General features: G+C 52.0%; 1 protein-coding gene across 3 annotated transcripts in view; it reads right to left on the reverse strand.

Moving 5' to 3' along the window:
* Positions 1–27,647, reverse strand: part of TBCD (tubulin folding cofactor D) — a 195,197-nt gene that overhangs the window by 119,853 nt on the left and 47,697 nt on the right. For all 3 annotated transcript variants that reach the window (XM_055240525.2, XM_063617094.1, XM_063617093.1), the window contains 5 exons: positions 27,141–27,273; positions 22,173–22,309; positions 20,562–20,622; positions 18,645–18,719; positions 13,156–13,250 (listed from right to left, as the gene is read on the reverse strand). In XM_055240525.2, coding sequence (XP_055096500.1) covers positions 13,156–13,250; positions 18,645–18,719; positions 20,562–20,622; positions 22,173–22,309; positions 27,141–27,273 — 501 coding nt within the window. The remainder of the gene's footprint in view (positions 1–13,155; positions 13,251–18,644; positions 18,720–20,561; positions 20,623–22,172; positions 22,310–27,140; positions 27,274–27,647) is intronic.

Genomic DNA, 27,647 nt, shown 5'->3' on the forward strand with positions numbered 1-27,647 from the left:
AAGGGAATGCTTCCAGTTTTTGCCCATTCAGTATGATATTGGCTGTGGGTTTGTCATAGATAGCTATTATTTTGAGATACGTCCCATCAATACCTAATTTATTGAGAGTTTTTAGCATGAAGCATTGTTGAATTTTGTCAAAGGCCTTTTCTGCATCTATTGAGATAATCATGAGGTTTTTGTCTTTGGTTCTGTTTATATGCTGGATTACATTTATTGATTTGCGTATGTTGAACCAGCCTTGCATCCCAGGGATGAAGCCCACTTGATCATGGTGGATAAGCTTTTTGATGTGCTGCTGGATTCGGTTTGCCAGTATTTTATTGAGGATTTTTGCATCGATGTTCATCAAGGATATTGGTCTAAAACTCTCTTTTTTGGTTGTGTCTCTGCCAGACTTTGGTATCAGGATGATGCTGGCCTCATAAAATGAGTTAGGGAGGATTCCCTCTTTTTCTATTGATTGGAATAGTTTCAGAAGGAATGGTACCAGCTCCTCTTTGTACCTCTGGTAGAATTCGGCTGTGAATCCATCTGATCCTGGACTTTTTTTGGTTGGTAAGCTATTGATTATTGCCTCAATTTCAGAGCCTCTTATTAGTCTATTCAGAGATTCAACTTCTTCTTGGTTTAGTCTTGGGAGGATGTATGTGTCGAAGAATTTATCCATTTCTTCTAGATTTTCTAGTTTATTTGCATAGAGGTGTTTATATTATTCTCTGATGGTGGTTTGTATTTCTGTGGGATCGGTGGTGATATCCCCTTTATCATTTTTTTATTGCATCTATTTGATTCTTCTCTCTTTTCTTCTTTATTAGTCTTGATAGCAGTCTATCAATTTTGTTGATCTTTTCAAAAAACCAGCTCCTGGATTCATTAATTTTTTGAAGTGTTTTTTGTGTCTCTATCTCCTTCAGTTCTGCTCTGATCTTAGTTATTTCTTGCCCTCTGCTAGCTTTTGAATGTGTTTGCTCTTGCTTCTCTAGTTCTTTTAATTGTGATGTTAGGGTGTCAATTTTAGATCTTTCCTGCTTTCTCTTGTGGGTATTTAGTGCTATAAATTTCCCTCTACACACTGCTTTGAATGTGTCCCAGAGATTCTGGTATGTTGTGTCTTTGTTCTCGTTGGTTTCAAAGAACATCTTTATTTCTGCCTTCATTTCATTATTTACCCAGTAGTCATTCAGGAGCAGGCTGTTCAGTTTCCATGTAGTTCACCGGTTTTGAGTGAGTTTCTTAAATCCGAGTTCTAGTTTGATTGCACTGTGGTCTGAGAGACAGTTTGTTATAATTTCTGTTCTTTTACATTTGCTGAGGAGAGCTTTACTTCCAACTATGTGGTCAATTTTGGAGTAGGTGTGGTGTGGTGCTGAAAAGAATGTACATTCTGTTGATTTGGGGTGGAGAGTTTTGTAGATGTCTAATAGGTCTGCTTGGTGCAGAGCTGAGTTCAATTCCTGGGTATCCTTGTTAACTTCCTGCCTCGTTGATCTGTCTAATGTTGACAGTGGGGTGTTAAAGTCTCCCATTATTATTGTGTGGGAGTCTTAAGTCTCTTTGTAGGTCACTAAGGACTTGCTTTATGAATCTGGGTGCTCCTGTGTTGGGTGCATATATATTTAGGATAGTTAGCTCTTCTTGTTGAATTGAACCCTTTACCATTATGTAATGGCCTTCTTTGTCTCTTTTGATCTTTGTTGGCTTAAAGTCTGTTTTATCAGAGACTAGGATTGCAATCCCTGCCTTTTGTTGTTTTCCATTTGCTTGGCAGATCTTCCTCCATCCCTTTATTTTGTGCCTATCTGTGTCTCTGCACGTGAGATGGGTTTCCTGAATACAGCACACTGATGGGTCTTGACTCTTTATCCAATTTGCCAGTCTGTGTCTTTTAATTGGAGCATTTAGCCCATTTACATTTAAGGTTAGTATTGTTATGTGTGAATTTGATCCTGTCATTATGATGTTAGCTGGTTATTTTGCTCATTAGTTGATGCAGTTTCTTCCTAGCCTTGATGGTCTTTACAATTTGGCATGTTTTTGCAGGGGCTGGTACCTGCTGTTCCTTTCCATGTTTAGTGCTTCCTTCAGGAGCTCTTTTAGGGCAGGCCTGGTTGTGACAAAATCTCTCAGCATTTGCTTGTCTGTAAAGTATTTTATTTCTCCTTCACTTATGAAGCTTAGTTTGGCTGGATAGGAAATTCTGGGTTGAAAATTCTTTTCTTTAAGAATGTTGAATATCGGCCCCCACTCTCTTCTGGCTTGTAGAGTTTCTGCCGAGAGATCAGCTGTTAGTCCGATGGGCTTCCCTTTGAGGGTAACCTGACCTTTCTCTCTGGCTGCGCTTAACATTTTTTCCTTCATTTCAACTTTGGTGAATCTGACAATTATGTGTCTTGAAGTTGCTCTTCTCGAGGAGTATCTTTGTGGCATTCTCTGTATTTCCTGAATCTGAATGTTGGCCTGCCTTCCTAGGTTGGGGAAGTTCTCCTGCATAATATCCTGCAGTGTTTTCCAACTTGGTTCCATTCTCCCCGTCACTTTCAGGTACACCAATCAGACATAGATTTGGTCTTTTCACATAGTCCCATATTTCTTGGAGGCTTTGTTCATTTCTTTTTATTCTTTTTACTCTAAACTTCTCTTCTCACTTCATTTCATTCATTTCATCTTCCATCGCTGATACCCTTTCTTCCAGTTGATCACATCGGCTCCTGAGGCTTCTGCATTCGTCACGTAGTTCTCGTGCCTTGGTTTTCAGCTCCATCAGGTCCTTTAAGGACTTCTCTGCATTGGTTATTCTAGTTATCCATTCATCTGATTTTTTTTCAAAGCTTTTAACTTCTTTGCCATTGGTTCGAATTTCCTCCTGTAGCTCGGAGTAGTTTGATCGTCTGAAGCCTTCTTCTCTCAACTCGTCAAAGTCATTCTCCATCCAGCTTTGTTCCATTGCTGGTGAGGAGCTGCGTTCCTTTGGAGGAGGAGAGGTGCTCTGATTTTTAGAGTTTCCAGTTTTTCTGCTCTGTTTTTTTCCCATCTTTGTGGTTTTATCTACCTTTGGTCTTTGATGATGGTGACATACAGATGGGTTTTTGGTGTGGATGTCCTTTCTGTTTGTTAGTTTTCCTTCTAACAGACAGTACCCTCAGCTGCAGGTCTGTTGGAGTTTGCTAGAGGTCCACTCCAGACCCTGTTTGCCTGGGTTTCAGCAGCGGTGGCTGCAGAACAGCAGATATTGGTGAACCGCAAATGCTGCTGCCTGATCGTTCCTCTGGAATTTTTGTCTCAGAGGAGTTCCCGGCCGTGTGAGGTGTCAGTCCGCCCCCACTGGGGGATGCCTCCCAGTTAGGCTACTTGGGGGTCAGGGACCCACTTGAGGAGGCAGTCTGCCCGTTCTCAGATCTCAAGCTGTGTGCTGGGAGAACCACTACTCTCTTCAAAGCTGTCAGAGAGGGACATTTCAAGACTTATTTTTTAACTACACTATGTTTCTGCATTTATGCATGACCCAACTTAAGAACTAAACACTTGTAATTTTTACATACAAAAAGTGGTAAGCTCTCAAAAAGTTGAACGTAGAATTACCACATGACCCACTAATTCCACTTCTGGGTATATACGCAAAGGAACTAAAAAAAGGGGTCTCAAACAGGTTCTTGTATCCATGTCCACAGCAGAATTATTCACAATACCCAAAAGGTGGGAACAACCCAAGTGTCCACTGAAAAATGAATGGATCGTGAAAATATGGCCAGATGTGGTGGTGCACACCCGCAATCACAGCTACTCAGGAGGCTGAGGTGGGAAGGTAGCTCAAGCCCAGGGGTTGGAAGCTGTAGTGTACTATGATTGGGCCTGTGAATAGCCACTGCACTCCAGCCTGGACAATACAGTGAGATCCCATTTTAAAAAATAAGTATATGGGTCAGGCGTGGTGGCTTATGCCTGTAATCCCAGCACTTTGAGAGGCCAAGGCGGGTGGATCATGAGGTCAGGAGATCGAGACCATCCTGGCTAACATGGTAAAACCCCATTCTCTACTAAAAATACAAAACAAATTAGCCGGGCTTGGTGGTGGGTGCCTGTTGTCCCAGCTACTCAGGAGGCTGAGGCAGGAGAATGGCGTGAACGCAGGAGGCGGAGCTTGCAGTGAGCTGAGATCACACCACTGCACTCCAGCCTGGACAACTGAGCAAGACTCTGTCTCAAAAAAAAAAAAAAAAAAAAGTAAAAATAAAATAAATAAATATATGGTATGTCCATATAATATTATTCAGCCTTTAAAAGAAAGAAAATTCTGATACATGTTACAACGCAGATTAACCTTGAAAACATGATGCTAAATAAAATAAGCCAGACATGAAAGGCCAAATATTGTCCAATTCCACTTGTACAAGATCTCTACAACAGGCAAAGTCCTTTTACAAGCAGAAAGTAGACCAGAGTTACAAAGGGTTGAAGGAAGGAGAATCAGGGGCGAGTGACTTCTTAATGCGGGGTGATCAGAAGTTTTGGAACCAGACAATGGTGATGGTTGTACAAAAGTGAGAGTGTAATTAATGCCACTGGATTAATACACTTAACAATTAAAAGAGCAAGTTTGTTATACATATTTTACCACAATTTTCTAAGTAATAATAGAATATTCTAAAAACCATGGAATTATATATTTTAAATGGGTGAATTATATGGTAGACGAACTGTGTATCAATAAAGCTGAAAAAAAATAAAGGATCCTTGAATTCACATGTAAGAGAAGATGCCGAGAACGCCCTTTCTAAGCAGTCTTAACAGGGGCCCACTGCCGTCTGCCCCCACCAGTGTTAACGTTCAGCCAAAATGCCACGTTCTATAGGGAGGGAGAGCAGGGCGGAGTGCAACACGAAACACACACGTTCACACAAGGAAAAAAACACCATTAACACAAAAAAAGAACAATCGGTCCACGTACAAAGTTAAAGATGTCTCATGCTTTTCATTTTCCTGAAAACCTGAAAGCTTAAAAGCCTACCAAGATTAAACAAGCCAACAAAAACGGCAGGGAACTGGACACTGGGGCCATGTCAGGACATGCTCGGAGCTGACCTCTCTCTCCCAGGCCCCCTTGATCACCTGGGAACTGAGGTACACAGGCCTGCGGTGGGCAGCAGGGTCAGGCCAGGCCACAGCCAGGGCTGGACAGACAGCAGGGCCCCTCACAGGAGCCTGAGCCAGCCTCGGCACTGAGCCCCAACGGCTCTACCAGGGAGGGAGCACCCTGTCCCTAGACCTCAGCAAGAGCTGCTCTCCTGGAATTCACCATCCACCTCTGTGCTCCAGAGCCTGTAAGGAAACTCTGGTCCTCCATCCCTTCCCCCTCTCAGAATCGGACTCCTCTCCTATAAAATATCCCTTCTGAAGAAGCCTCTGCGGGTTTCCTTCCTTCCATGTCAGCGGCTTCCTCCCCTTTTCTCCACCTCCCCATGCCAGTGAGCCTGGGAACCCGGTTCGAGCTTTTCCACTCATTCACCTTCCTCATCTCTCACTCCCTCCTCTGCGAACTCATCCAACTCATAACTTTGTAGACCATTTCTATGTGGAAGGCGCCAACATGTCACTCCCTGACCTTCTTACTATCTCACTCTCTTTCACTGAATAGAACAGCGAAGTCGCTGAGTTCAGAATCCTACATGCAGCATAAGTATTTCCTTTTCTCCTTCGTCACAGCTCTGGTCTCACTCCGAACACTGTGGCGGCTCCCAGATGGCCTCGCTCTTCCTTTCCACTGTGCTCCCGTGTATTCCCCAGTATCCGACTTTATGTCAAATAACTTCCAAACCCCTCAGTGTGCTCCTGAAGCCCCTCTAGGATCTGGCCCCCAGGCGCTTTTCTGTGCCCACTCTTCGGCTCTCTCGGCCATCCAGCTCATGCGAGCCTTCGTTCCTCTTTGAGATGCTGCAGTCAGGAGTCCATCCTGCTCCGCTCCTTCACGCTAGAAGCTCTCAGTGTAAATGTCGCCCCAGGAGGTCTTCCCCAAGTCTTATTCAAGTCACTGGTTGGCCCCATCACTGAGGATCTCACTGTCCTTTTGTATTTTCTTAATGACTTTATCCGTTCTCTGAAATCGCTCCCTTGTTTCCTTGTTTAATGTCTGAATCTCCCTCCAAACCCTGTCCCCTTCACCGTCACAGAAACGCTGTGTCCTCACCTCCACTGCCAAGGGCAGTGGGTGCCAATCGCATTTGTTGTAGGAAGGACGTGCAGTGTTTTCGTCATCCAAAGAGAAAAACATGACAGTTAGCTTTGGAAGCCAGAAAACATAGTCCGCAGGTGGGAATTAATCTACTGAATGGTGCTTTTAACAAGACCCCAACGCAGCTGCAGCAACATCATCGTAAGACGCTTCTTGTACGTCTTCAATGAACGCTGAGAGCGTGTGCTCCAATGCAACTTTATACATTTTTCAAAATTTATAACATTTATATAAACTTATAAAAATTAAATGTTTATTAAAATTTTTTCAAAATTTATAAAATTTCTTAACCACTTAAAAATTTTCTCAAAACATCACCTTAGATAAGAGTTAGGCAGCCTGTATTTCCGACATGCAGGGCTTACTACCTGATGCAGGTTCACAGGGACCTTGAGCCTCCTAGCAGTAAAGTTGCAGGAAGGTTAGAAGGGGCTTCTCTACGGCTGAGACACCAGACAATTACACTTTATAGGACACGCGGTGACAGACTGCACCTTCTGGGGGAAGGGGTAGGCCTCCTTGAGAGGGCAGTGAAGAACCCCAGCCCAAAGATTGCACAGGGAGCTTCCTAAATTTGAGGGAAGCATGAGAAAAGCTTTGTAGATGCTAATTTAACAGAGACATGCTTTGGCCACACAGTGTGTATAAACAAACCTACGTCAGCAACACAGCCCTCAAATCTGTTATTTGGGAAACACATATGCAAAGATTTCTTCCTTTTTAGGCTTTAAAGCAAAGGTTAAGTGCTGGGAAGCAAGTGTGAGCCACTGTGCTCAGTCTTAGAAAAAGACTTTAAATCAACTGTTTTAAATATGCTCACAGATCTCAAGAAAACTGTGGACAAAGAACTAAAGGAGACCAAAAGAACAACATTTAAACTAATATGGAATGTTGATAAAGGGACAGAAATTATAAAAACAGGCTGGGCACAGCAGCTCACTCCTACAATCCCAGCACTCTGAGAGGCCAAGGCAGGAAGATCACTCGAGTCCAAGAATTTGAAAGCAGCCTGGACAATAAAGCGAGATCCTGTTTCTACAATTTTTTTTTTCAGTGCAGCAGGCCTGTGGTCTCAGCTACTCAGGAGGCTGAGGCAGGAGAACTGCTTGGGCCTGGGAGGTTGAGGCTGCAGTAAGCCGTGATACCACCACTGCACTCCAGCCTGGGCAACAGAGCAAGACCCTGTCTCAAAAAGAAATTATTAAAAGAGAAACTAAAGAGAAATTCTGGAACTGAGGACTCAAGAGCTGAAATGAGTGCAGAACCTAAGAGACTCACAGGGCACCATCAAGCGTACCAACATGTGTATTCACGCAACAAGAGTCCCGCAGGGAGAGGAGAGGGGCAGAAAAATATCCGAAGAAACAATGACTGAAAACTTCCCGAGTTTGATGAATGACCTGAATCTACACATCCAAGAAGCTCAGAAAAACACCAAATGCTACTTATTATTACCCAAACCAATATGCACAATTCTCAATCAATAAGGATAGCAAGGGAAACAGGGTTCATACAAAATGTCCAAAGAGATCAGAACACTTGACATTTTTCAAAAAGCAAAATACTGATGAAAACCACAAAATGCATAATTAGGAGCACATGTATACATTTTATCAAAGTAGTACAGTTGGCTGGGCACAGTGCCTCACGCCTGTAATCCCAGCACTTTGGGAGGCTGAGGCAGGCAGATCACTTGAGGTCAGGAGTTTGAGACCAGCCTGGCCAACATGGAGAAATCTGGTCTCTACTAAAAATAAAAAAATTAGCTGGGCATGGTGGCAGGCACCTGTAATCCCAGCTACTCAGGAGGCTGAGCCATGAGAATCACTTGAACCTGGGAGACGGAGCTGGCAGTGAGCCAAGGGGGCACCACTGCACTCCAGCCTGAACAACAGGGCAAGACTCTTTCTCAAAAAAAGAAAAAAAAAAAAGGTAAAGTTAAACCAAATACATCCCCCCACCTGTGCTCCTTGTATCCAACAAAGGAAACTGTAAGGGTTCACAAACGTTATATGAGCTTACTCATGGTGAGGAGTGCCCACCTCCTCCTGCCACAACAACAGAGGGGTTCAAAGAGGAGCCACAAAAAAGGTGAAAGGACCTATGCCAGGACCACTCCAGAAAAGTCCTGGAATTTGAATCACCTAAAACAAAGACCAAGTAGCCCTTTAACAGTAGTCCTCAAACAGAGGTGATGACGCAAAGAGAAAAAGAACATGGCCCACTGTCCACAGGCCAAGGCAGGAGGATGGCTTGAGTGCAGCGGTGTGATCACGGCTCACTGCAGCCTCAACCTCCTGGGCTCAAGCAATTCTCCCACCTTGACCTCCTGAGTAGCTGGGACTGCACCCAACTACCTTTTTAAAACAATTTTTGTAGAAACAGGATCTCATTTTGTTGCCCAGGCTGCTTTTGAATTTCTTTAAAAAATTAGCTGGGCGTGGTGGTGTGCACAGAGTCAGAGACCAAGAAATAGGCTTACAGCACAACAGATGGAGACTGTGTGTGTGTGTGTGTGTGTGTGTGTGTGTGTGTGTGTGTGTGTGTGTGTGTGTAATTGGCAGGATTCCCTAAAAAGTAACCCAAAGAAAATGCGATGCTTTTTTCCTGAGTCCAACAGGCAGAGTTTCCCTATTCAGAGGACTAAGGGCAAAAAGACCCAGGGTGCCTTCAAGGCAAACATCGCATCACTGCCTGCCCACCTGACTTCCCTAGTTTTACTTCTTCCTCCTTTAGCATGCACCAGTGAAGCTCCACATTTCCTCTAAGACAAACAAAAGCTTTAGTCATCAAACATGCTCATCCATATTGTGTCTTTCTACAACATTTATTTGCCAAGCATTTGTTTTCGTGCTTTTTTTTTTTTTTTTTGAGACAGGATCTTGCTCTGTCACCCAGGCTGGAGTGCAGTGGTGCGATATCGGTTCACTGCAACCTCCGCCTCGTAGGTTCAAGCGATTCTTCTGCCTCAGCCTCCCGAGTAGCTGGGATTACGGGCATGCACCACCACATCCTTGTATTTTTAGTAGAGACGGGGTTTCACCATGTTGGCCAGGCTGGTCTCGAACTCCTGGCCTCAGGTGATCCCCCCGCCTCGGCCTCCCAAAGTGCTGGGATTACAGGCGTGAGCTGCCATGCCCAGCCTGTTTTCACTTTTCAAACTAAACTGACAGAGAACCACAGTAACTCTCCAAGGAGACAAGGAGGTGCAGGGACAGCTCAGCCGTGTGACATGGAGGAGGCCGAAGGGCTGAGCATGAACCGTGACTCCTGAAAGACTTCCTGGCTCCCGCAGCTGCCGTGTGTGTGTGTGTGTGTGTGTGTGTGTGTGTGTGTGTGCGTGTGTGTGTGTTTAGAGATGGGGTCTCACTACGTTGCCCAGGCTGGTCTCAAATTCCTAGGCTCAAGTGATCCTCCTGCCTTGGCCTCCCAAGAGGCTAGGACTATAGGCACCGCCACCACACGAGGCTCCCAACTATCGCTTTATATAAACAAGACGGCTCTCGAAGGAATGGCGTGAGGTCTAAAACAAAAACATACAAAGTATGCTGCAAATGCTCATTGAATGTTAGCCCTGTCACCTCCTGAGTCAGCCCCAAGACAGGATCTCTTTCACCCCTGCCTGAAAGAGCCCTTTTCCTGCCCAGAGACAGCACAGCTTCTCCATGTCCCACCAGCTACAGAATGGGGGCTGCAAAGAGGGTTCGGCTCACATGGAGGGCACCACCAGGCAGAAGGGACCAGCCAACCATGCGGAGGTCACGGGCCAGTGTACTCCACATCACATATCAGTTTCTGAACAATAGCTTTACCCTTTTCCTTTATGATGCCAACACCCATACCCTCTCTCTCTCTCTCGCTGCCTGGGGTCAGTGGGTGTTGCCATAAGACACGACAGAGCACACACACAAGCCAGTAGAGTCTCTTGTCTCCTTCGAGTGAACCTGGAGCTGGCTCCCCACAGGCAGGGACTTCATTCCATCCCGGCTACACATTCACACATACACCCTCACACACGTCTAGTGTCACAAATAAACATTACGAGTCACTCACTTCGGATGGAACAAAACCTTACATGAAACCACAACTTCATGGTTCTGGGGTCCGCAATGATTTCTTAGCTCTGACACCAGAAACACAAGAAAGAAAAAACGGATGAGCTGGACTTCATTAAAATTTAAAACCTGGGTCAAATATCACCATCAAAGAAATTGAAAACACACCAGGTACAGCCTACAATCCCAGCACTTTGGGAGGCTGAGGCAGGAGGATCACTGGAGGCCAGAAGTTCGAGACGAGCCTGGGCCACATAGTGAGACCCCCATCTCTACAAAAAATTTTTTTAATTAGCCAGGCATGAAGGCCAGGTGCAGTGGCTCACGCCTATAATCCTAGCACTTTGGGAGGCTGAGGCGGGGTGGGGGGAGGGGGAATCGCTTGAGCTCAGGAGTTTGAGACCAGCCCGGACAACATGGGAAAACCCCACCTCTACAAAGAATACAAAAATCAGCTGGGCATGGCGGCACGTACCTGTAGCCCCAGCTACTTAGGGGACTGAGGTAGGCGGACCACCTGAGCCTGAGAGGTAGAGGCTGCAGTGAGCTGAGATCACACCACTGCACTCCAGCCTGGGCGATGGGAATGAGATCCTGTCTCAAAAAAAGAAAAAAAATTTGCCAGGCATGGTGGTGCACCCCTGTAGTCCCAACTACTTGGGAAGCTAAGGTGGGAATATGGCTTGAGCCCAGGAGATCAAGGTGGCAGCGAGCTGTGATGGGGCCGCTGCACTCTAGCCTGGGCAATGGAGCGAGACTCTGTCAATCAATCAATATAAAGTGAAAAGGCAACTATGGAATGCAATAAAACATTTGCAAATCATATATCCAATAAGAGACTTATACCCAGAATACATAAAAAAACTCTTACTTACAACAACAATTAAAAAAATAATTTTTTAAATGAGTAAAGAACTTGAACAGACACTTCTCCAAAGAAGACATACAAATGGGCAAACACAGAAAATGCTAAGTGTTATCAGTCGTTGGGGAAAAGCAAATGAAAAGCACAACAAGGTGGCACTTCACACTCACTAGGACAGCTTTTTTTTCTTTTTTTTAAAGAAGCAGGGGGCAAGTGTGGTGGCTCACGCCTGTATTCCCCACACTCTGGGAGGCCAAGGCGGGTGGACTGCTTGAGCTGAGGACTTCAAGACCAGCCTGGGCAATGTGGTGAAGCCCCGTCTCTAACAAAACTAAAAATAACCTGGTGTGGTGGTGCGCACCAGTGGTCCCAGCTACTCAGGAGGCTGAGGTGGGAGGATCGCCTGGTCTCGGAAGGCGGAGATTACAGTGAGCAGAGATTGTATCACTGCACTCCAGCCTGGGCAACAAAGTGAAACCCCGTCCAAAAAAAAAAGATAAAAACAAGTGTTGGTGAAGATCAGAGAAACAGAACCCTCATACACTACAGGCAGGAATGTAAAATGGTGGAATCATTTTGGAAAAAGTTTGGCAGGTTCTTAGAAAGTTAAACATGGAGTTAACGTATGACCCAGCATTTCTTCTAGGTCTATACCCAACATCCACTCAAAAACGTGTACACAATGTTCACGGCAGCGTTAACCTAACAGTGAAGGGTGGAAACAACCCAGATGTCTGTCCATCAGCTGATGAACAGGATGGACAAAACGTGGCATGTGGTGCATTTACATGCAGGACGAGGCTCTGCCACAGGAAGGAAGGAGGCACTCCACAGGCTACGACACAGAGGAACTCAGTGGAAGAATTTGGACACCAAAGATCACACGTTGTAGGTTCCACTGTTATGAAATGTCTATAAAAGACAAACTCACAGAGACACTGGAGATGTGGCTGCCAGGGCAGGGGTGCTGGGGAGAGTGGAGAGTGAGTTCTTAAACACAGGGTTTCCTTTGGAGGCAATGAAAATGTTCAGAAATTAAATTATGGCAATAGTTGTGCAACTCTGTAAACATACAAAAACCACTTAACTGTACACTTAAATGAGTGCGTTTTATGGTATGTAAACTAGATCTCAATAAAGAGGCCTAAAAATAAAAGAAGTCTGAAAAAAAAATAAGCAGAGACATTAAAAAAAAGAACTGCAGGCTCTAAAAGCTCTCCCCATACATCACAATGCCAAGTGCAAAGCGGTCACTTCAGACGCCACCACAGCTCCACACTGGGAAGACGCAAGGCCACCACATCTCAGGTGTCTTTATTTTGGACAGAATCAAGTCTCCATGGTGGGGCCCTCTCAGGATGGGCCCCACTCTATCCTGTACAGACATCCTTTCCTTCCTGCCCTCAGAGGGCACTGCCAGCCACACCCAGGGACTCTCCTCACCAAACACAGACAGGGCTGCGTGTGGCCACAGCACAACAGCTGGTCTGGGGCAGTGCCTCTGCGTCTGCCATGCTGTGCCCTCTGTCCCCACCCCACTGCTGGCCACTGCAGAGCTCCCCTGGCCCTCCACCCCAGTTCCCACCCTGGTTTCATGCTGGCGTGAGCCTCATCTCCAGGGAGCACCGTGTCACTCCAGGTGACCCAGGATGCTGCCAGGGGTACCTGGTTCTACAACTGAAGCAGGTGCCACTGCATGTGTCCTTAAGGGGCAACAACGTCCCTCAAGAATGAAAACTGGTTTTGGGGAGTAAGAAAATCAGACATTACAAGGATTCGTGGCCCTCCAAAACCAGCTACACAGGGTAATCTGTGGCATTAAAATTTCACAGCAGGAAAAAGAGGCAATTAGGAAATTATGAAGGCCAATGCGAGAAAAAGGTGGACAGACCTTGTTCTCAAGCTCTTCTGTGCATGCCTGCAGCAGGACCACACCGCGGAGATGGGTTCAGACGAAGGGCTGCAGCCTGCCACAGACAGCAACTGACTGTGCTTCAGCTACTCACCATCCACGAGGCGAGACGGCAGCAACAGGCCTCTCCTGCCCAGCTCCGCCAGCGCCAGACATCCCCCATGCCACGCCTTGTCAGTCTCCTGGAAACTGAAAGCAACAAAGATCCTGAGACCACAGCCCGCGTGTCAGCTTTTGGTTCAAAGCCCACAGCATGGCAAGGAGCCCAGCCTGGCAAGTCCATATCCTGTGCCTGTAAGGCTCACGTAAGGCTCACTAAAACCCATTCCTAAGTTTTTGAAGTATCAAGGCTGGGCACAGCGGCTCACACCTATAATCCCAGCTACTCAGGAGGCTGAGGCAGGAGAATCGCTTGAACTGGGGAAGCAGAGGTTGCAGTGAGCTGAGATCGCGCCACTGCACTCCAGCCTGGGTGACAGAGCGAGACTCCGTCTCAAAATAAAAAAGCAAATAATCAGTTGGCTGAAGAAATAACACACTGAGACTGAGTACGAAGACAACAGCCGTGCCCACCCCAGGGCCTCTTCAGATCTCCTGAGAGTGAGGACAAGTCCTGGTCAGTCTCCAAACAAAGAGACCGTCCTGTCCGTGTCGTCCCGGGTGGGGTTTTCCCACCACAGCGGTGTCGCTCCAAGTACGGGCAACACCCATGCTCCCATAGAAAGAAATAAGACACTTCAGAAAAGTAAGAACTTAAAACAGGAATCCTAGCACAGGAAGACGTCGGTAGAAAAGGGAGCAGGAAAACCTTCTTTAAATGACACCCCACTGTTTAGTCAAACTCAGAATTAAAAGCTAGAATAATGAACTGGCATTGCAAGATTTTTCACAGTATTTGAAATATGAACTTTTAATGAACAACTGCAATGGCCATCGATCAAGTCATAATATTTTATATGTACTAATTTCCCTGGGGTGGTTCAGAAGCTCTCCTGATTCTAATTAAATTGACTTGACAGCAAATAAATGTTTAGGAAAACCCACTAAACTGTATGACTAGCTGGCAATCAATATGGACAAGAATACTTAGGAAAATCGGAGAGTGCCTCTCCGCCTGGCGGCTGCCTCGCCTCCTGCATGCCCGGCCCAGAGGAGAGGAGGGGCTGAGACAGACACCAGCTTCCACCAGCTGCTCCTCAGAGCTCACTGTCACCGACTGACACAATCACAGTTAAACTTCGATCAAGTTCCAGATGTTTACTGTCTGCCCAGAGGCTCTGTGAGCCCTTGCATATTTTCACATCAGCACTTGCGTCCTTTAGGGTTTTCATCGGAGAAAGATGCTTCACACCTTTCACAAAGATTTAGTTAACATCTGAATGAACTTGACAAAATACCAAGGTTACCGTGACTTAAAAATACCAAAACAAATGCCTGTCAGGCCAATGTCTACTTCTAAATCAGACACGTGTTCACTGTGGCACGGTGGCGAGGGCGGCAGGGTCCAGGGGGTGCCGTCCGTCCATCAGGCTCGCCTGAGAGGCCCAGCACCACCACGGCACAGTCGAACCGGACAGGGAACTCTGTCCATGGACACCAGGGGCACAGGGAGAAGCCAAGCAGCCAGGGTGAGTTCCTGCCCTCACATCCAAGCTTAAGGCACTCCTGGGAGCACAGGGGGGTCTCAGAGGAGGGAAGACAACAGAAAACAGTGGAAGCTATGAGTGGGCGGACGAGCGGGAGAGGAAGAGAGAGAGAAAGAAGGCGGGCAAAGAGTGTAGCAGATACACGGGTCTCAGATCATCAAGAGCGAGGGGAACAGCACTAATGTAAAATGACCTCAAAGATGCGTTTGGTGGAAAAGTGTGACAAGTAAGCCATTATCTGTGTAAAATGAAAGAGACAATTTCAGCCAGGTACAGGGCTCAGGCCTACAGTCCCAGCACTTTGGGAAACCGAGGCAAGAGGATTGCTTGAGGCCAGGAGTTCAAGACTAGTCTGGGCAACATGGCAAGACCCCATCTCTACAAAAATAAAATAAAATAATTAGCCAGGTGTGGTGTTGCACACCTGTAGTCCCAGCTACTCCGGAGGCTGAGGCAGGAGGATCACTTGAACTTAAGAGGTAGAGGCTGCAGTGAGCTGTCATGGTGCCTGAGCAACAGAGTAAGACCCCACCTCTAAAAACAAAACAGCCAGGCGCAGTGGCTCAGCCTGTCATCCCAGCACTTCGGGAGGCCGAGGCGGGCAGACCACAAGGTCAGGAGATGGAGACCCGACTGGCCAACATGGTGAAACCCCGTCTCCACTAAATACAAAAAATTAGCCGGGCGTGGTGGCGGGTGCCTGTAGTCCCAGCTACTTGGGAGGCTGCAGCAGGGGAATGGCTTGAACCCAGGAGGCAGAGCTTGCAGTGAGCCGAGACCGCACTACTGCACTCCAGCCTGGCGACAGAGCGAGACTCCATCTCAAAAACAAAACAAGAAAACCTCTGTATCCATCTGCTCACACCTGCATCAGTCCCCGGAGGGATGAGGAAGGGACGCCCCAGGTCACCTGCAGGGGGGCTCCAGGGTCTGGGGAGACTGTCTTCTTCCCCTCGGTTTGAATTTTGAACGAACACATCACCCAGTCCAAAACCTCAGTGAAACCCTACAGCTGAACAGGAAGGAACCCACGTGGTGAGGCTCCTGCTGACAAGGGGTGGGGGCGGGGCGGGTGGCGAGCGGGGGGCACAGCATAGTGCCGTGGCTTCCAGACGCTCCACACCGAGTGTCTCAGAAGACGCTCTCGGGCAGGGGCGGGTGGTGGGCGGGGGGCACAGCGTAGTGCCGTGGCTTCCAGACGCTCCACACCGAGTGTCTCAGAAGATGCTATCGGGCAAGTCAGCAGGACCCACAGCTGGGCCCGGGCACAGGTTCAGTTGGTTTGCACACGGGAGAACCCAGTGGGGTTGGCACAGACAGAGACACACTCCTCTCCAAGGCGCCCTGCTTCTGCCACAGCCTGGGGTCTGGTGCTACTTCCTAGGTCCTGGGAATGCTGCAGGGCTGGTGATGGGAGACGGGAGGGGGCCCCAGGTCCTGAGGGAGTCATGCACGCTTGGGGGACAGCCACACCAGACACACAGATCCTGAACCCCTGGGGATGGGTGCAGCTCCACTCATTGCATAACCCAGCCCAGGAAAGGAGCGGGGAGTAAGTTAACCCTCCTGGGTGCTGGGTGTTCTTACAGTTAATATAATTAATGCCCTTTCTCCGACCCATTTCAGAAGAGGCTGGCAGCTCACCACACGTCCCATGGAAGGACAAGATTGGAGCAGCCACCATGCAGGGCTGCAGGCCACCCCACGCCCCAGCAACTCCTGGCTTTCTGGTGTCTTCAGACATCCTGCTCTGAGGCTGCACCTTTTTATGCACGGTTGACAATCACACGCTGAGCACCCAGGGAACGGCAAGGCAGCGCTGACCAGAGCTGCATCCTGCGAGGACTCGGGATGATGGCCCTGCAGCTACTTTGGGATGAAGGCCCTGCGAAATCAAGAGTAAAAAGGCCACCCCATCCCAGAACCTAGCTACAAAAATGGAATGAGCACACTAAAATAACAGAAATAAAGGTAAAAAAGCACCTGAAGATTAAACAAGCCAGGAAAAATGAAACTAGATCAAGATGGTGAGCTGGAGTAAGGAACACACCGTCCAGAGAGGCTGCACGTTGTGGAGGGAAAGACACACAGTGAGTTTCAGGAGACACACTAGGCCTGACGAGCAGGCAGCCCAGCGGCCGGAGGAGAGAGGCAAAGTCCGGACAGGCACGGGCAGGCCCAGCCTGGAGCCCACCACACTGTTGTGAAGGCCGCAGGTGGCGCCAGGCGACAGGAGGACGTACGCCCACCACGACCACCAGAAAGGAGCTCCAGGGACACGCCTGAAACAAGGCTGGAGGTCGTCTACAGAGAAGCCAAGCACGTAGCACCCTCCAACCCCTGCCTCCCGTCAAGCAGTTGCGATAAAGAGCATGTTTTCTGCTAGCAATGTTTCCACCGGAAGAGTATTTCTCACACATGCATGCGCACTGCTCTGAAAAACATGACCCATATCTGACACATTGTGTCCTGTGCTCCTGAAATTGTCACTGAGCAGGCTGGAGGCTAAATGCACAAGGAATCTGCTCCAGAAGGAAAACAAGGCTTTGTGAACAGCTCCGGAGCTGTCCCTGGTGACTGACAGGTAACGCGAACTGGAGCCTCCAAAGTGCTGACAGCACAGCTTTCTCCACGGTGTCTGGGCTAATGAAGAACAACAGCACACCTGGGTCCTGAGCAAGCTGGACGCCTGCTCTCAACCCTCGGCGGCTGAAACTGGGAGAGACGTTCACAGAAGCAAAAGTGGGGTCCTGAGCAAGCTGGACGCCTGCTCTCAACCCTCGGCTGCTGAAACTGGGAGAGACGTTCACAGAAGCAAAAGTGGGGTCCTGAGCAAGCTGGACGCCTGCTCTCAACCCTCGGCTGCTGAAACTGGGAGAGACGTTCACAGAAGCAAAAGTGGGGTCCTGAACAAGCTGGACGCCTGCTCTCAACCCTCAGCTGCTGAAACTGGGAGAGACGTTCACAGAAGCAAAAGTGGGGTCCTGAGCAAGCTGGACGCCTGCTCTCAACCCTCGGCGGCTGAAACTGGGAGAGACGTTTACACAAGCAAAAGTAAGAATCCCTGGGGAGGTCACAGATCGATGCCTCACACGTGTGAGCACACCAGGGCAGGTCTGCAGGCCCCAGGCTGAAACCCCAGGCCCTGCCACCCGCACAGCCCAGCCCACACCTCTACCACCCACAAGCCACACGGTCCCAAGACCCAGAACTCCCTGAAGGCTGACAAGACAAATGCAGCACAGCACATGTGGCTGTCTATACTCAGTTTTGTTTTGAGACCAGGTCTCACTCTGTTGCCCAGTCTGGAGTGCAGCAGTGGCACCATCGTGGCTCATGAAGCCTCAAACTCCTGGCCTCAAATGATCCTCCCACCTCAGCTTCCCGAGTAGCTGGGACCACGTCCGGCTAATTTTTTAACTCTCTGTAGAGATGGGGTTTCGCTTCATTGCCCAGGCTGGTCTCGAATTCATAGGCTCAAGCCGTCCTCCCACTTTGGCCTCCCAAAGCCTCACATTTCATTAAAATGAAATCCAACTTCAAACTCTGGCCTTGGTCACACCAGCCTCACTTTAAGGTCTGAGTGATACACGTGGCTAAAGGGCAGGCAAGGGGCAGACCCGAACCTCCCAAAGAAAGCTCTCGGGGCAGCCCCAACTCACTCAATAGAGCTTTTCCTTTCAGAACAAACGTCTACATGGGTATATGTCTAAACTGACTCTCTTTTTCCTTAAGGTTTTTAAATAGAATGGAGTTGATAAAAGCAACACACCAGAAATAACAAGAGTTCTCAAGTTTAACTTCAAAAGGGGGAGAAAAGAGTTTCTGGAGTTCTGACACACAGCTCAACGAAAAGCAAGCATGGAAGGATATAAGGAAAGCCAGGCTTCTCAGCTCATGGTCAGGCCCACACGCCTCCCCTGCTCTTCTCACATACCTGAAGCAGTCCAGCACAGACCCAACCACGTCATCCGCCAGGGCTCTGGGAAGCCTGCCAGCCATCCTACCGATGCTGAAAGAGAAACGCAGCAATCCGTCAGGGGCACCACCAGCCTGTCGCCAAGGGCATGCGTGACACATGTGAACGGCCTGAACAACCATCCTTTCCTCCAGAGACCAGGAGAGAAGGGGCCAACTCCCTGCTGGAGCCCGGCGGTAAAACAAGCTGAAGGGTAAAGGAGCCTGCACACATCCAAAGCAGCCAGATTCAAAGGGGACGAGTGAGCACACGGGGCACAGGGCAGGTCACCAGGTACCACCGTTAACGCGGACAATGCAGGCCACCAGTGATGGCTGAGGGCACCGAGGCAGCGGGCGAACACTGAGGGCTTCACCCTGACCCTCCCTCCTGGAGCCGGGCTTCCTCTGTGCCACCCCAAATGCTGACTGTGCAGGCTCCCATCAGGCCAGGTGACAGGCTCACGGCCCCACATGGAGGCCGGCTCACAGGGTCCAAGTCCCTGGAGATGGCTCCGTGGGGAAGGTCCTGGCCAGGGGCCTCGAGGAAGGACACTGGGAAGGCCTGCCCAGCCTCTCACTGCGTGGGCCCATCACACCCAACCAGACAAGGCTCTGGGCTGAAAAGCCGTCCCCTATGTACAGCAACACAAAGGCCTATGTGAGCCCTGCAGCGCTGTGGAGCTCCTCCCAGACCTCATGGTGTGGACGGACCCAGCACAGACGCACGCGAGAGCAAGGGCAAAAACCAGCCTCCCCGTCCCCCAGCACCTGCCGGCCCCTCTACCTGCCTCGTCCCCCAGCACCTGCCTTGTCCCCTCCACAGCAGGGACCTCCCGCCCGACCCCCAGCACCTGCCAGTCCCTGCACCTGCTTCATCCCCTCCACAGCAGGGACCTCCCTGACACCTCAGCACCTGCCGGCCCCTCCACCTGCCTCGTCCCCTCCACAGCAGGGTTCTCTCTGCCCCCCAGCACCTGCCAGCCCCTCCACCTGCCTCGTCCCCTCCACAGCAGGGACCTCCCCGCCCGCCCCCCAGCACCTGCCAGCCCCTCCACCTGCCTCGTCCCCTCCACAGCAGGGGCCTCCCCCAACCCCAGCATCTGCTGGCCCCTGCACCTGCCTCATCCACTCCACAGAAGGTACCTCCCTGACATCTCAGCACCTGCCAGCCCCTGCACCTGCCTCCTCTCCTCCACAGCAGGGGCCTCCTCGACACTTCAGCATCTTCTTCACGTGTATCGCTGTCCCTGCACAGCCCGAGCCCAGAGGGCCACCGGCTCCTCCAGGCCAGGCCTCCACCTGTTGTGCTCAAGGCCAGGCCCCGCTGGATCTGCCTCACGACCTCCACTGAGGCCCGGGGTGCAGGGTGCATGTCGACTGAGGCCCGGGGTGCAGGATGCATGTCCACTGAGGCCCGGGGTGCAGGGTGCATGTCCACTGAGGCCCGGGGTGCAGGGTGCATGTCGACCCCCACAGGTATGACAGGTGCTAGTGAGGGGTGAATGAGGGGCTGGCACCTGCTCACCCCACAACAGAGGGCTCTTCCCCGAGCACCATCATTGTAGGAGCCGTGACCCCCATCTGTGGGGAACAACAGGTGGCGGGCACAGTGATGAGGATGTGGAAAAACAAGGGAACATTTTGAAGATAAACAGGTAAACCTGGCCTGCTCGTGACCTGGCAGGGCCAGCCAGAGGCAGGAGGACGGAGGAGCCTGAGGCTCCGCCTCGGGAACCATCTTCACGCCAACACGTAAAGCAACACACGTATGTTGGAGGGGGCCACGGGGGGGGCCGCGCTGCCGCTCCAAAGCTGTTGGGTATTTGTAGCTGTTGACTCGCACAAGAGAGGCCGGCCCACTCCCCGGGGTGCTTCTGCGGCCGCGGACACCTACCCCTTGGCTGCAGACCACCGCACGACAGTGTCCTTGTCCTTCAGCCCGACCAGCAGCTGCTCTGTAGGAAGAGGAAGGTGATGCACGACAGAGTCCACACAAAGTTCCTAGTTTCCCAGCTGTAAGGTGACCCATCCTGTACACTACTCAGTGCATACGCTGAAGGGAATTACATTAACAATGTTAATTTTAATGACAGGAAAAGAACATTTCCTTCTCTCCGTTCTCAAATAATCACATACGGCCATGTTCCTAAGTTCTCTGTTCCTAAGAAACAGATCTACCCCATTAAAGCAGGCAACAGGGAGCAGCTGCCTGCCCCCAGGTGAAGGCCAACATCAAGGGCCCCACCCAGGCCGGGGAAGGGCCTGCAGCTCACGGGTGACCAAAGTGGGCTGGGAATCTTCCAAAGAAAACCCCCAGCCAGCGGCTGCACGAAGACGTCTCTCCCAGGGACCAGGCCTTGGCGGCAGGCTGAACTTTTAAGAACCACACAGAAGCCTAGAGGATGCGGGGAGGGGTCGGGTCACACAGTGAGGGCCCTGCAAGCCCCAGCAGGGGTGAAGCCTTGGCCCGAGGGCACCAAACGGCCCTGGGAAGACCCTGATGGAGAAGCTCGCTGAGTGACCACAGGGGAGGGGGGAGAGACAGTCTGGAGCCAGCACAGCAGCTGGAATGCGGGCAGAGGGGACTGCGTGCAGGGGGTGGGAGACGGGAATGAGCCTGGGGTAGGCTACGGACATGGGGAAGGGGCAGACCCAGGGCCCCGCCCGGGACTCAGAGCACAGATGCGGGCGCCTAGCACGCAACCAGGGAGGCCTCTGAGAAGCAAAGGTCAAGGGAAGGGCCGGAGTGGATGCTGGCTCGGGGCTGGCAACGCGCCCTGATGGTCACGGTCGAGGTGGGGTGTGGATGACTGGGGAGAAACCTGCCCTGGAGGGAGCAGAGGGGATGTGAGCAGAGCGCGGCACAGCACAGGCAGCGTGGCCCCGCCCACCCATCAGGAAGCTGGGAGATAATGGGAGAGGATGGGGGCCTCACAGGGAGGGGACATGAGGAGGCCCTGCCTGGGTCCGGGGGAGACCCCATCCAACCGTCGCAGGAGGGCAGGACAGGGTGTGGACAGGAGCCAGTCCCAGGATGGCCGCCGTGAGGGGCTCCTAACTTTGTCTGTGCAGCAGGAGACCCCGGAGGAGAACAGGGCAGTGGATGGAGACCCCTGCAAGGTGTAATGTGGTTTAAGGGAGTTTGAAATGGCTCCCGAGGTAAGGAACTGAGCAGGGTTTAGGGGCCAAGGAGCCAGAGACCTGAGCCTCAGGGACCCCAACTCAATTTCCCGGGAGAACTGTTTCCTGAGGACACCAGCTACCCAGAGCAAGCAGCCCAGGTCAGGAAAGTGGGGAGGCGGTGGGAAAAAGGGTTTCTATGGCACACAGAAAGAGACTGGGTTCAGGAGCCAGAGGATGGGCAGCGACCGTGCACTCGGCGAAGGGGACGGGTGGCCAGACAGTGCCGGCACCAGCAAGGGAAGAAGGAAGTGTGGTCCTGGAGTGGAGGGGACTCGGCCCGACGATGCCCAAGAGCAGAGGCCGCCGCTTAGACCCCACGCACCTATCACACGCTCCACTCCATCTGGGATGTCGTCATCTTCATCATCATCTTCGGTCAGGATGAGCGGCTTCTGCTCACTCTGACCCTGAGTGAGGAGCTGCAGATTTGCAGCCAAAGAGCGGCAGCCACGCTGATACCTGTGCAAACCAAAGCATCCTCAGATCAGCTTTGCAGCTCACAGCATCTTGATGACTGGAATCAGTCATTCAGGGTCACTTTGAATCTTAAAGGGTGTCTGTGAAAATTCCATGCACTTTGCAGAGACCAGATAAGAAGGGAGAACCTGGAGGCACCGCCATCAGCACAAACTGCCAGGAAGATCCTGGTGTGAGCCACAAAGCATGCCCCGATTCCAGAATATCCTCAGCTGGTGTCCAGTTTTGATTATGGAAAGTCAGGAGAGAAGGCATGATGATGGGTACACAGACGACAGGACCAGCACCAGTGGCGTTCCAACGACCAGCACCTTCCCTGGGGAAGCACCCGGCCTCCGGGACCCTCTGCCTCCTGGCAGCCCCTTCCTGAACGGCCACCACTGCCACCGCCCAGGCCACACACAGCCCCTTCATCACCAGGTGCTGTGTCTCACCCATCACCAGTTCCTACAGATCCTGCCTCCCAAATGCCCCTCAAAAGGCAGCAACATGTAGCCCTTTTCACACCCACGTGGGGCACCTGCATCGTCATCCCCTGGACACACCATGAAGGGTCCCACGGCACAGGCCCCGGGACCTGGCTCCTGGTCAGGCCTGCTCTGCGCCTACTTGCTGTGTGACTCTGAACAGCCCCTGAGCCGCTCCATGCCCCCACTTCCCCCTCTATAAAATGGGAACGCAGTCCTGCGCAGAGAGCTGTGTGAGGAGCGGTCAGAGTGTGCGCTCGGAGTGCAGCCCAGCCCTGCACTGAGCAAGGCCCCTGCGAACACGGCTGCTCCTGCCAAGGGTGAGTGCAGGACGGGCCGCCTGGCTGTGGGCCCTGCTTCCCCGGCCTCATGCCGAAAAGGGGTCCAGTGAGAGTTCAGGGCAGCTGCTGCGGCTGTAGCCTGAGACAGCCTCCCAGAGGACAAACCACTTGGGCTTCGGAGGCAGAACCGGAACTCACACACTGGTGCTGACGCCATCAACCTGCCTCGAATGACTCATCCTAGCTCTAGCCCTCTGGGACTCAGTTTCCAAGTCTAGGAAACAAGGAGGGGGGAGGTTTCCAAGATGGCCCCGCGACCCCCACCTCCTAGCATTCCTCTCACACGAGGTGTGGCGTGGGCCCAGTGATTCCCTCCCAAAGAACAGAATACGCAGAGTCTGGCGAGAGCTGCCACCTTCCCAACAGCCATGGTTTCCACCCGCCTCTCAGCCTCCAATGAAGCCAGCTGCCATGCTGTGCGCTGCCCTGAGGAGGGGCCCACGTGGCAAGGACTTCAAACGGGTCCCCACCAACAGCCCACAAGGCACCGGGTCCCGACAGCAACCCATGAGGAGCATGGAAGCAGATCCCCCACCAGTGCAGGCCTTGAGACGGCAGGGGCCAGGCCGGCGCCTTCACGAAGCCTCAGGAGAGACCCTGACCGGGGACGCAGCTGAGCCACGTCAAGATTCCAGACCCACCAGAACTGTGAGGAAAAAGTGCACTGTTTAAGCTGCTAAATTTAGGGGTACACTGTTATGTAGGGCAACTGGTATGAAGAGAGTATCATCAGCCATCGTAGGACCGTGGTGGAGACCATCAGACACCCAGCAAGACACCTAATGCCCCACGAGCAGGCACACCCCGGCCCCCACTCTCCCCTAACATCCCACAGGCAGGTGCACCCCGGCCCCCACTCTCCCCTAAACTCCATAGGCAGGTGCACCCCGGCCCCCACTCTCCCCTAAACTCCATAGGCAGGTGCACCCCAGCCCCCACTCCCCCCTAATGCCCCACAGGCAAGTGCACCCCAGCCCCCACTCTCCCCTAACACCCCACGAGTGGGCACACCCCAGCCCCCACTCTCCCCTAACACCCCACGAGTGGGCACACCCCAGCCCCCACTCTCCCCTAACACCCCACGAGTGGGCACACCCCAGCCCCCACTCTCCCCTAACACCCCACGAGTGGGCACACCCCAGCCCCCACTCTCCCCTAACACCCCACGGGCAGGTGCACCCTGGCCCCCCGTCTCCCCTAACACCCCATGGGCAGGTGCACCCTGGCCCCAGTCTCCCCTAATGCCCCACAGGCAGGTGCACCCCAGCCCCTAGTCTCCCCTAATGCCCCACAGGCAGGTGCACCCCAATCCCCAGTCTCCCCTAACGCCCCACAGGCAGGCACACCCCAGGCCCCCACTCTCCCCTAACACCCACAGGCAGGCACACCCCAGGCCCCAGTCTCTCCTAATGCCCCACGGGCAGGCACACCCCAGCCTCCAGTCTCCACCCCAGCCCCCAGTCTCCCCTAACGCCCCACGGGCCGGCACACCCCGAGCCCCACTATCCCCTAACGCCCCACGGGTAGGTGCACACCCCCGCCCCCAGTCTCCCCTAACGGCCCATGGGCGGGTACACCCCAGCCCCCAGTCTCCCCTAATGCCCCACGGGTGGGCACACCTCAGCCCCCAGTCTCCCCTAATGCCCCACAGGCAGGTGCATCCCAGCCGCCACTCTCCTCAAGCAAGCGCGCAGCTCAGCCACCTCACAAAGACCAGACGGCACCACAAAGACAATGACCTCAGGCTGCTTCTGCATGTGCCCTCCCGACCTCAACAATGGTGAGACTCGAACAGCAGGCGTAAAGCCACTGTTGGCCAGCAGGTGATGGCAACCAACGCAGGGCGACAATCCCCAGCGAGGGGAAGCTACAGGTGGGCCACCTCCACCTCCTCCCCACAGGGGTACTTTCTACACTGTACCAGGAAAACAGCCCAGGAAGCAGCAATCTCACTGGGTGGAGGGCTCAGCCCAGGAAGCAGCAATCTCACTGGGTGGAGGGCTCATATGTGGGGGAGAGGATGTTGGGGAGAAGAGAGCTGCTGAGAAAGAGCCCCGAAACTCTGCCCAAAAATTCCCTTAGATCCCTGGGCACCCCAAGATAAGGAAACACAAGGCGAGACTCAGACGCACCTGTCAGAGAATGGCTGGGAGGCCGAGTGCTGCAGTGGAGACTGTGCAACCCTCAGAGGGCCCCGGAGACCAGGGCCCAGCAGGACAGGAGGGAAAGCCGTGACTTCCACCTAAGACCCTGAAAGGCTACATACTTAAAGCAAGGACCATGCTGTGGAGGAAAGACCAATCCCGGGAGGAGAAGAGCTGAGAAAGACCCAGCCTAACAAAGCCTCAAGCCAAGGCTGGCAGGAGGAGTGGGATGAACCAGGAATCTAACAGCCCGCCAGGGCGTAAGTCCATCCTCGTCAACAGAAAACAACCAAGAAGAGAATGGTACTAACAAAAACATCGAAAATCCAACCGAGGAGATAAAAATGAAAACAAGTTAGAAATACATAAGAAACAGGAAACGTAAAGGAAGACGGAAGAGAAAAACAAACACAAGGAGGGGGACTAAAGCCCAACCACGTTAGAATTACGTGAAATGTATGTGGCAACACGCACATCATTATCGAGAGAACTAGGATACTGGATTATTTTCCGTACCAACATTTCAGTGCTTGTGACGCTTAACTTTACATGTCAACCTGACTGGGCCGTGGGGCACCCCGCTATTTCGTCACACCTGCTTCCAGTGCTTGTGTCAGGGGCTCTGGACCAGCAAAGCACGTGAATCTGTAGACAAAGTCAGGCAGAGGACCCTGCCGAATGCAGGGGGCCTCGTTCAGCCAGCGGAAGGCCCCAGCAGAACAAAACACCAGCCCTCCTGCCTGGCAATCTCTCAACTGGCCTTGTTCTGTCTTCAGACTAAAACCAATCAGCTCTTCCTGGGTCTCCACCCTGAGGCCTTCGGCCAAGAACCACCATGAGCTCTCCTGGTCTCCAGCTCACAGCCTCGCCAATGCACACACATCCTATGGGCTCTGCTTCTCTGGAGAACCCTGCCTGGTACAGCACTGAACATTTCCCAAAGCAGCACTGAGAAACTAGCCACGAACACTGTGTCTAATGAGCAACCTCCTACAGAGTGAGCTGCACACTGAACACTACAACACAACACACGTCTCTGGAATTTGCCATCATCCAGGACAGAGCGTGAGCTGACCTTAACCAAATAATTCCATCCCAAACCACACGTATTAGCACTTGAAACCAACTGAAGGTCGCTAAAACACAGCACCCTAAAAACACTAGAAAAGTCTGTCTCCTTGAGAACCAACTCGTTCACACCGGCCAGCTACAGACTGCTAAGACATCATTTCTGCCAGCAAGAAAGGCGGTTTCACTGTCTCCCAAAGTCTCTGAAACGGAGCCTGTCATTCAGACTCATCACTGATCAGACGCAGCTTTCCCCCACAGCACGTCCACACCAGGGAGGCCGCACCGCCTCTGAGCGACACGACGCACACACGCCGCCCTCCTGCCACGCTGACTCCCAGCCACACGACGCACACGCCGCCCTTCTGTCACGCCAGCTGCAGTTCTTCCAACTGGGAGATGCAGTCAGAAAATAACCAAAAGAAAACCGTTCCTCTCAAAATCAGAAACACTTCTAGGATTAAAGAAATGAATGAAAGCAGAAAACACTTGTTACTAACGCGTCTTCTCTGCCATCACCACTGGACACAAAAGCCACAGCACCAGCCACACCAGATGCTCACCTACGGCTCGGCATGCCCTCCAGACAGTGCCCCTGACTGTGTCCAGAACCAAGGCGCCTGCCTCCCAACCCCATGGTGCCTGCCTCCCCTACCCCCCAACAGGGCAACTGCCTCCCCACAGCACCTGCCCCAACAGCACCTGCCTCCCCCGCCATCAATGGCGCCTGCCCCCCACAGCACCCCCTCCCCACCCCGTGGCCCTCCCCAGGTGCCGCCCTCACGGTGCCTACCTCCATGCTGCCACCTTCGGCTTCAGGAAGGTCAGCCCCAGTCGCTGCACAAGCTTCACCCCCAGCTTCCGCAGCAGGATCTGGTTGCTCTCAGGGAGTCTGCAGCCATCGAGGCACTTGAGGACAGTGGTAGCTGCAAACAAGAGCCAGACTCAGTGTGGGGAGGGCTGCAGGCATCTTCTGACTGCACCACCTGTGTCCCTGAAACCAACAGCCAGCCCCACAGGGGCCTCAAGGCAGGAGACATTGCCAAGACCTCCACCATCCCAAATCATGAACCAAGAGCTGCTGGAGTTGAACCTACTCAACTTCCTTGCTGGGAAGCAACAGCGGTGGAGGTCAGGAGAGCAAGCGCTCAGAGGGCAAGGAGCCAACCTGAAGGGGGGCAGCACACACAAAGGCCCAACCAACCACAGGCACACTGCAGCCACGGAGACCCCGCAGGCCACGGGCACACTGCAGCCACACAGACCCCACAGGCCACAGGCATACTGCAGCCACGGAGAC

The sequence above is a fragment of the Symphalangus syndactylus genome, chromosome 14, assembly GCF_028878055.3.
Source record: "Symphalangus syndactylus isolate Jambi chromosome 14, NHGRI_mSymSyn1-v2.1_pri, whole genome shotgun sequence".
In the NCBI taxonomy this organism is placed as follows: Eukaryota; Metazoa; Chordata; class Mammalia; order Primates; family Hylobatidae; genus Symphalangus; species Symphalangus syndactylus.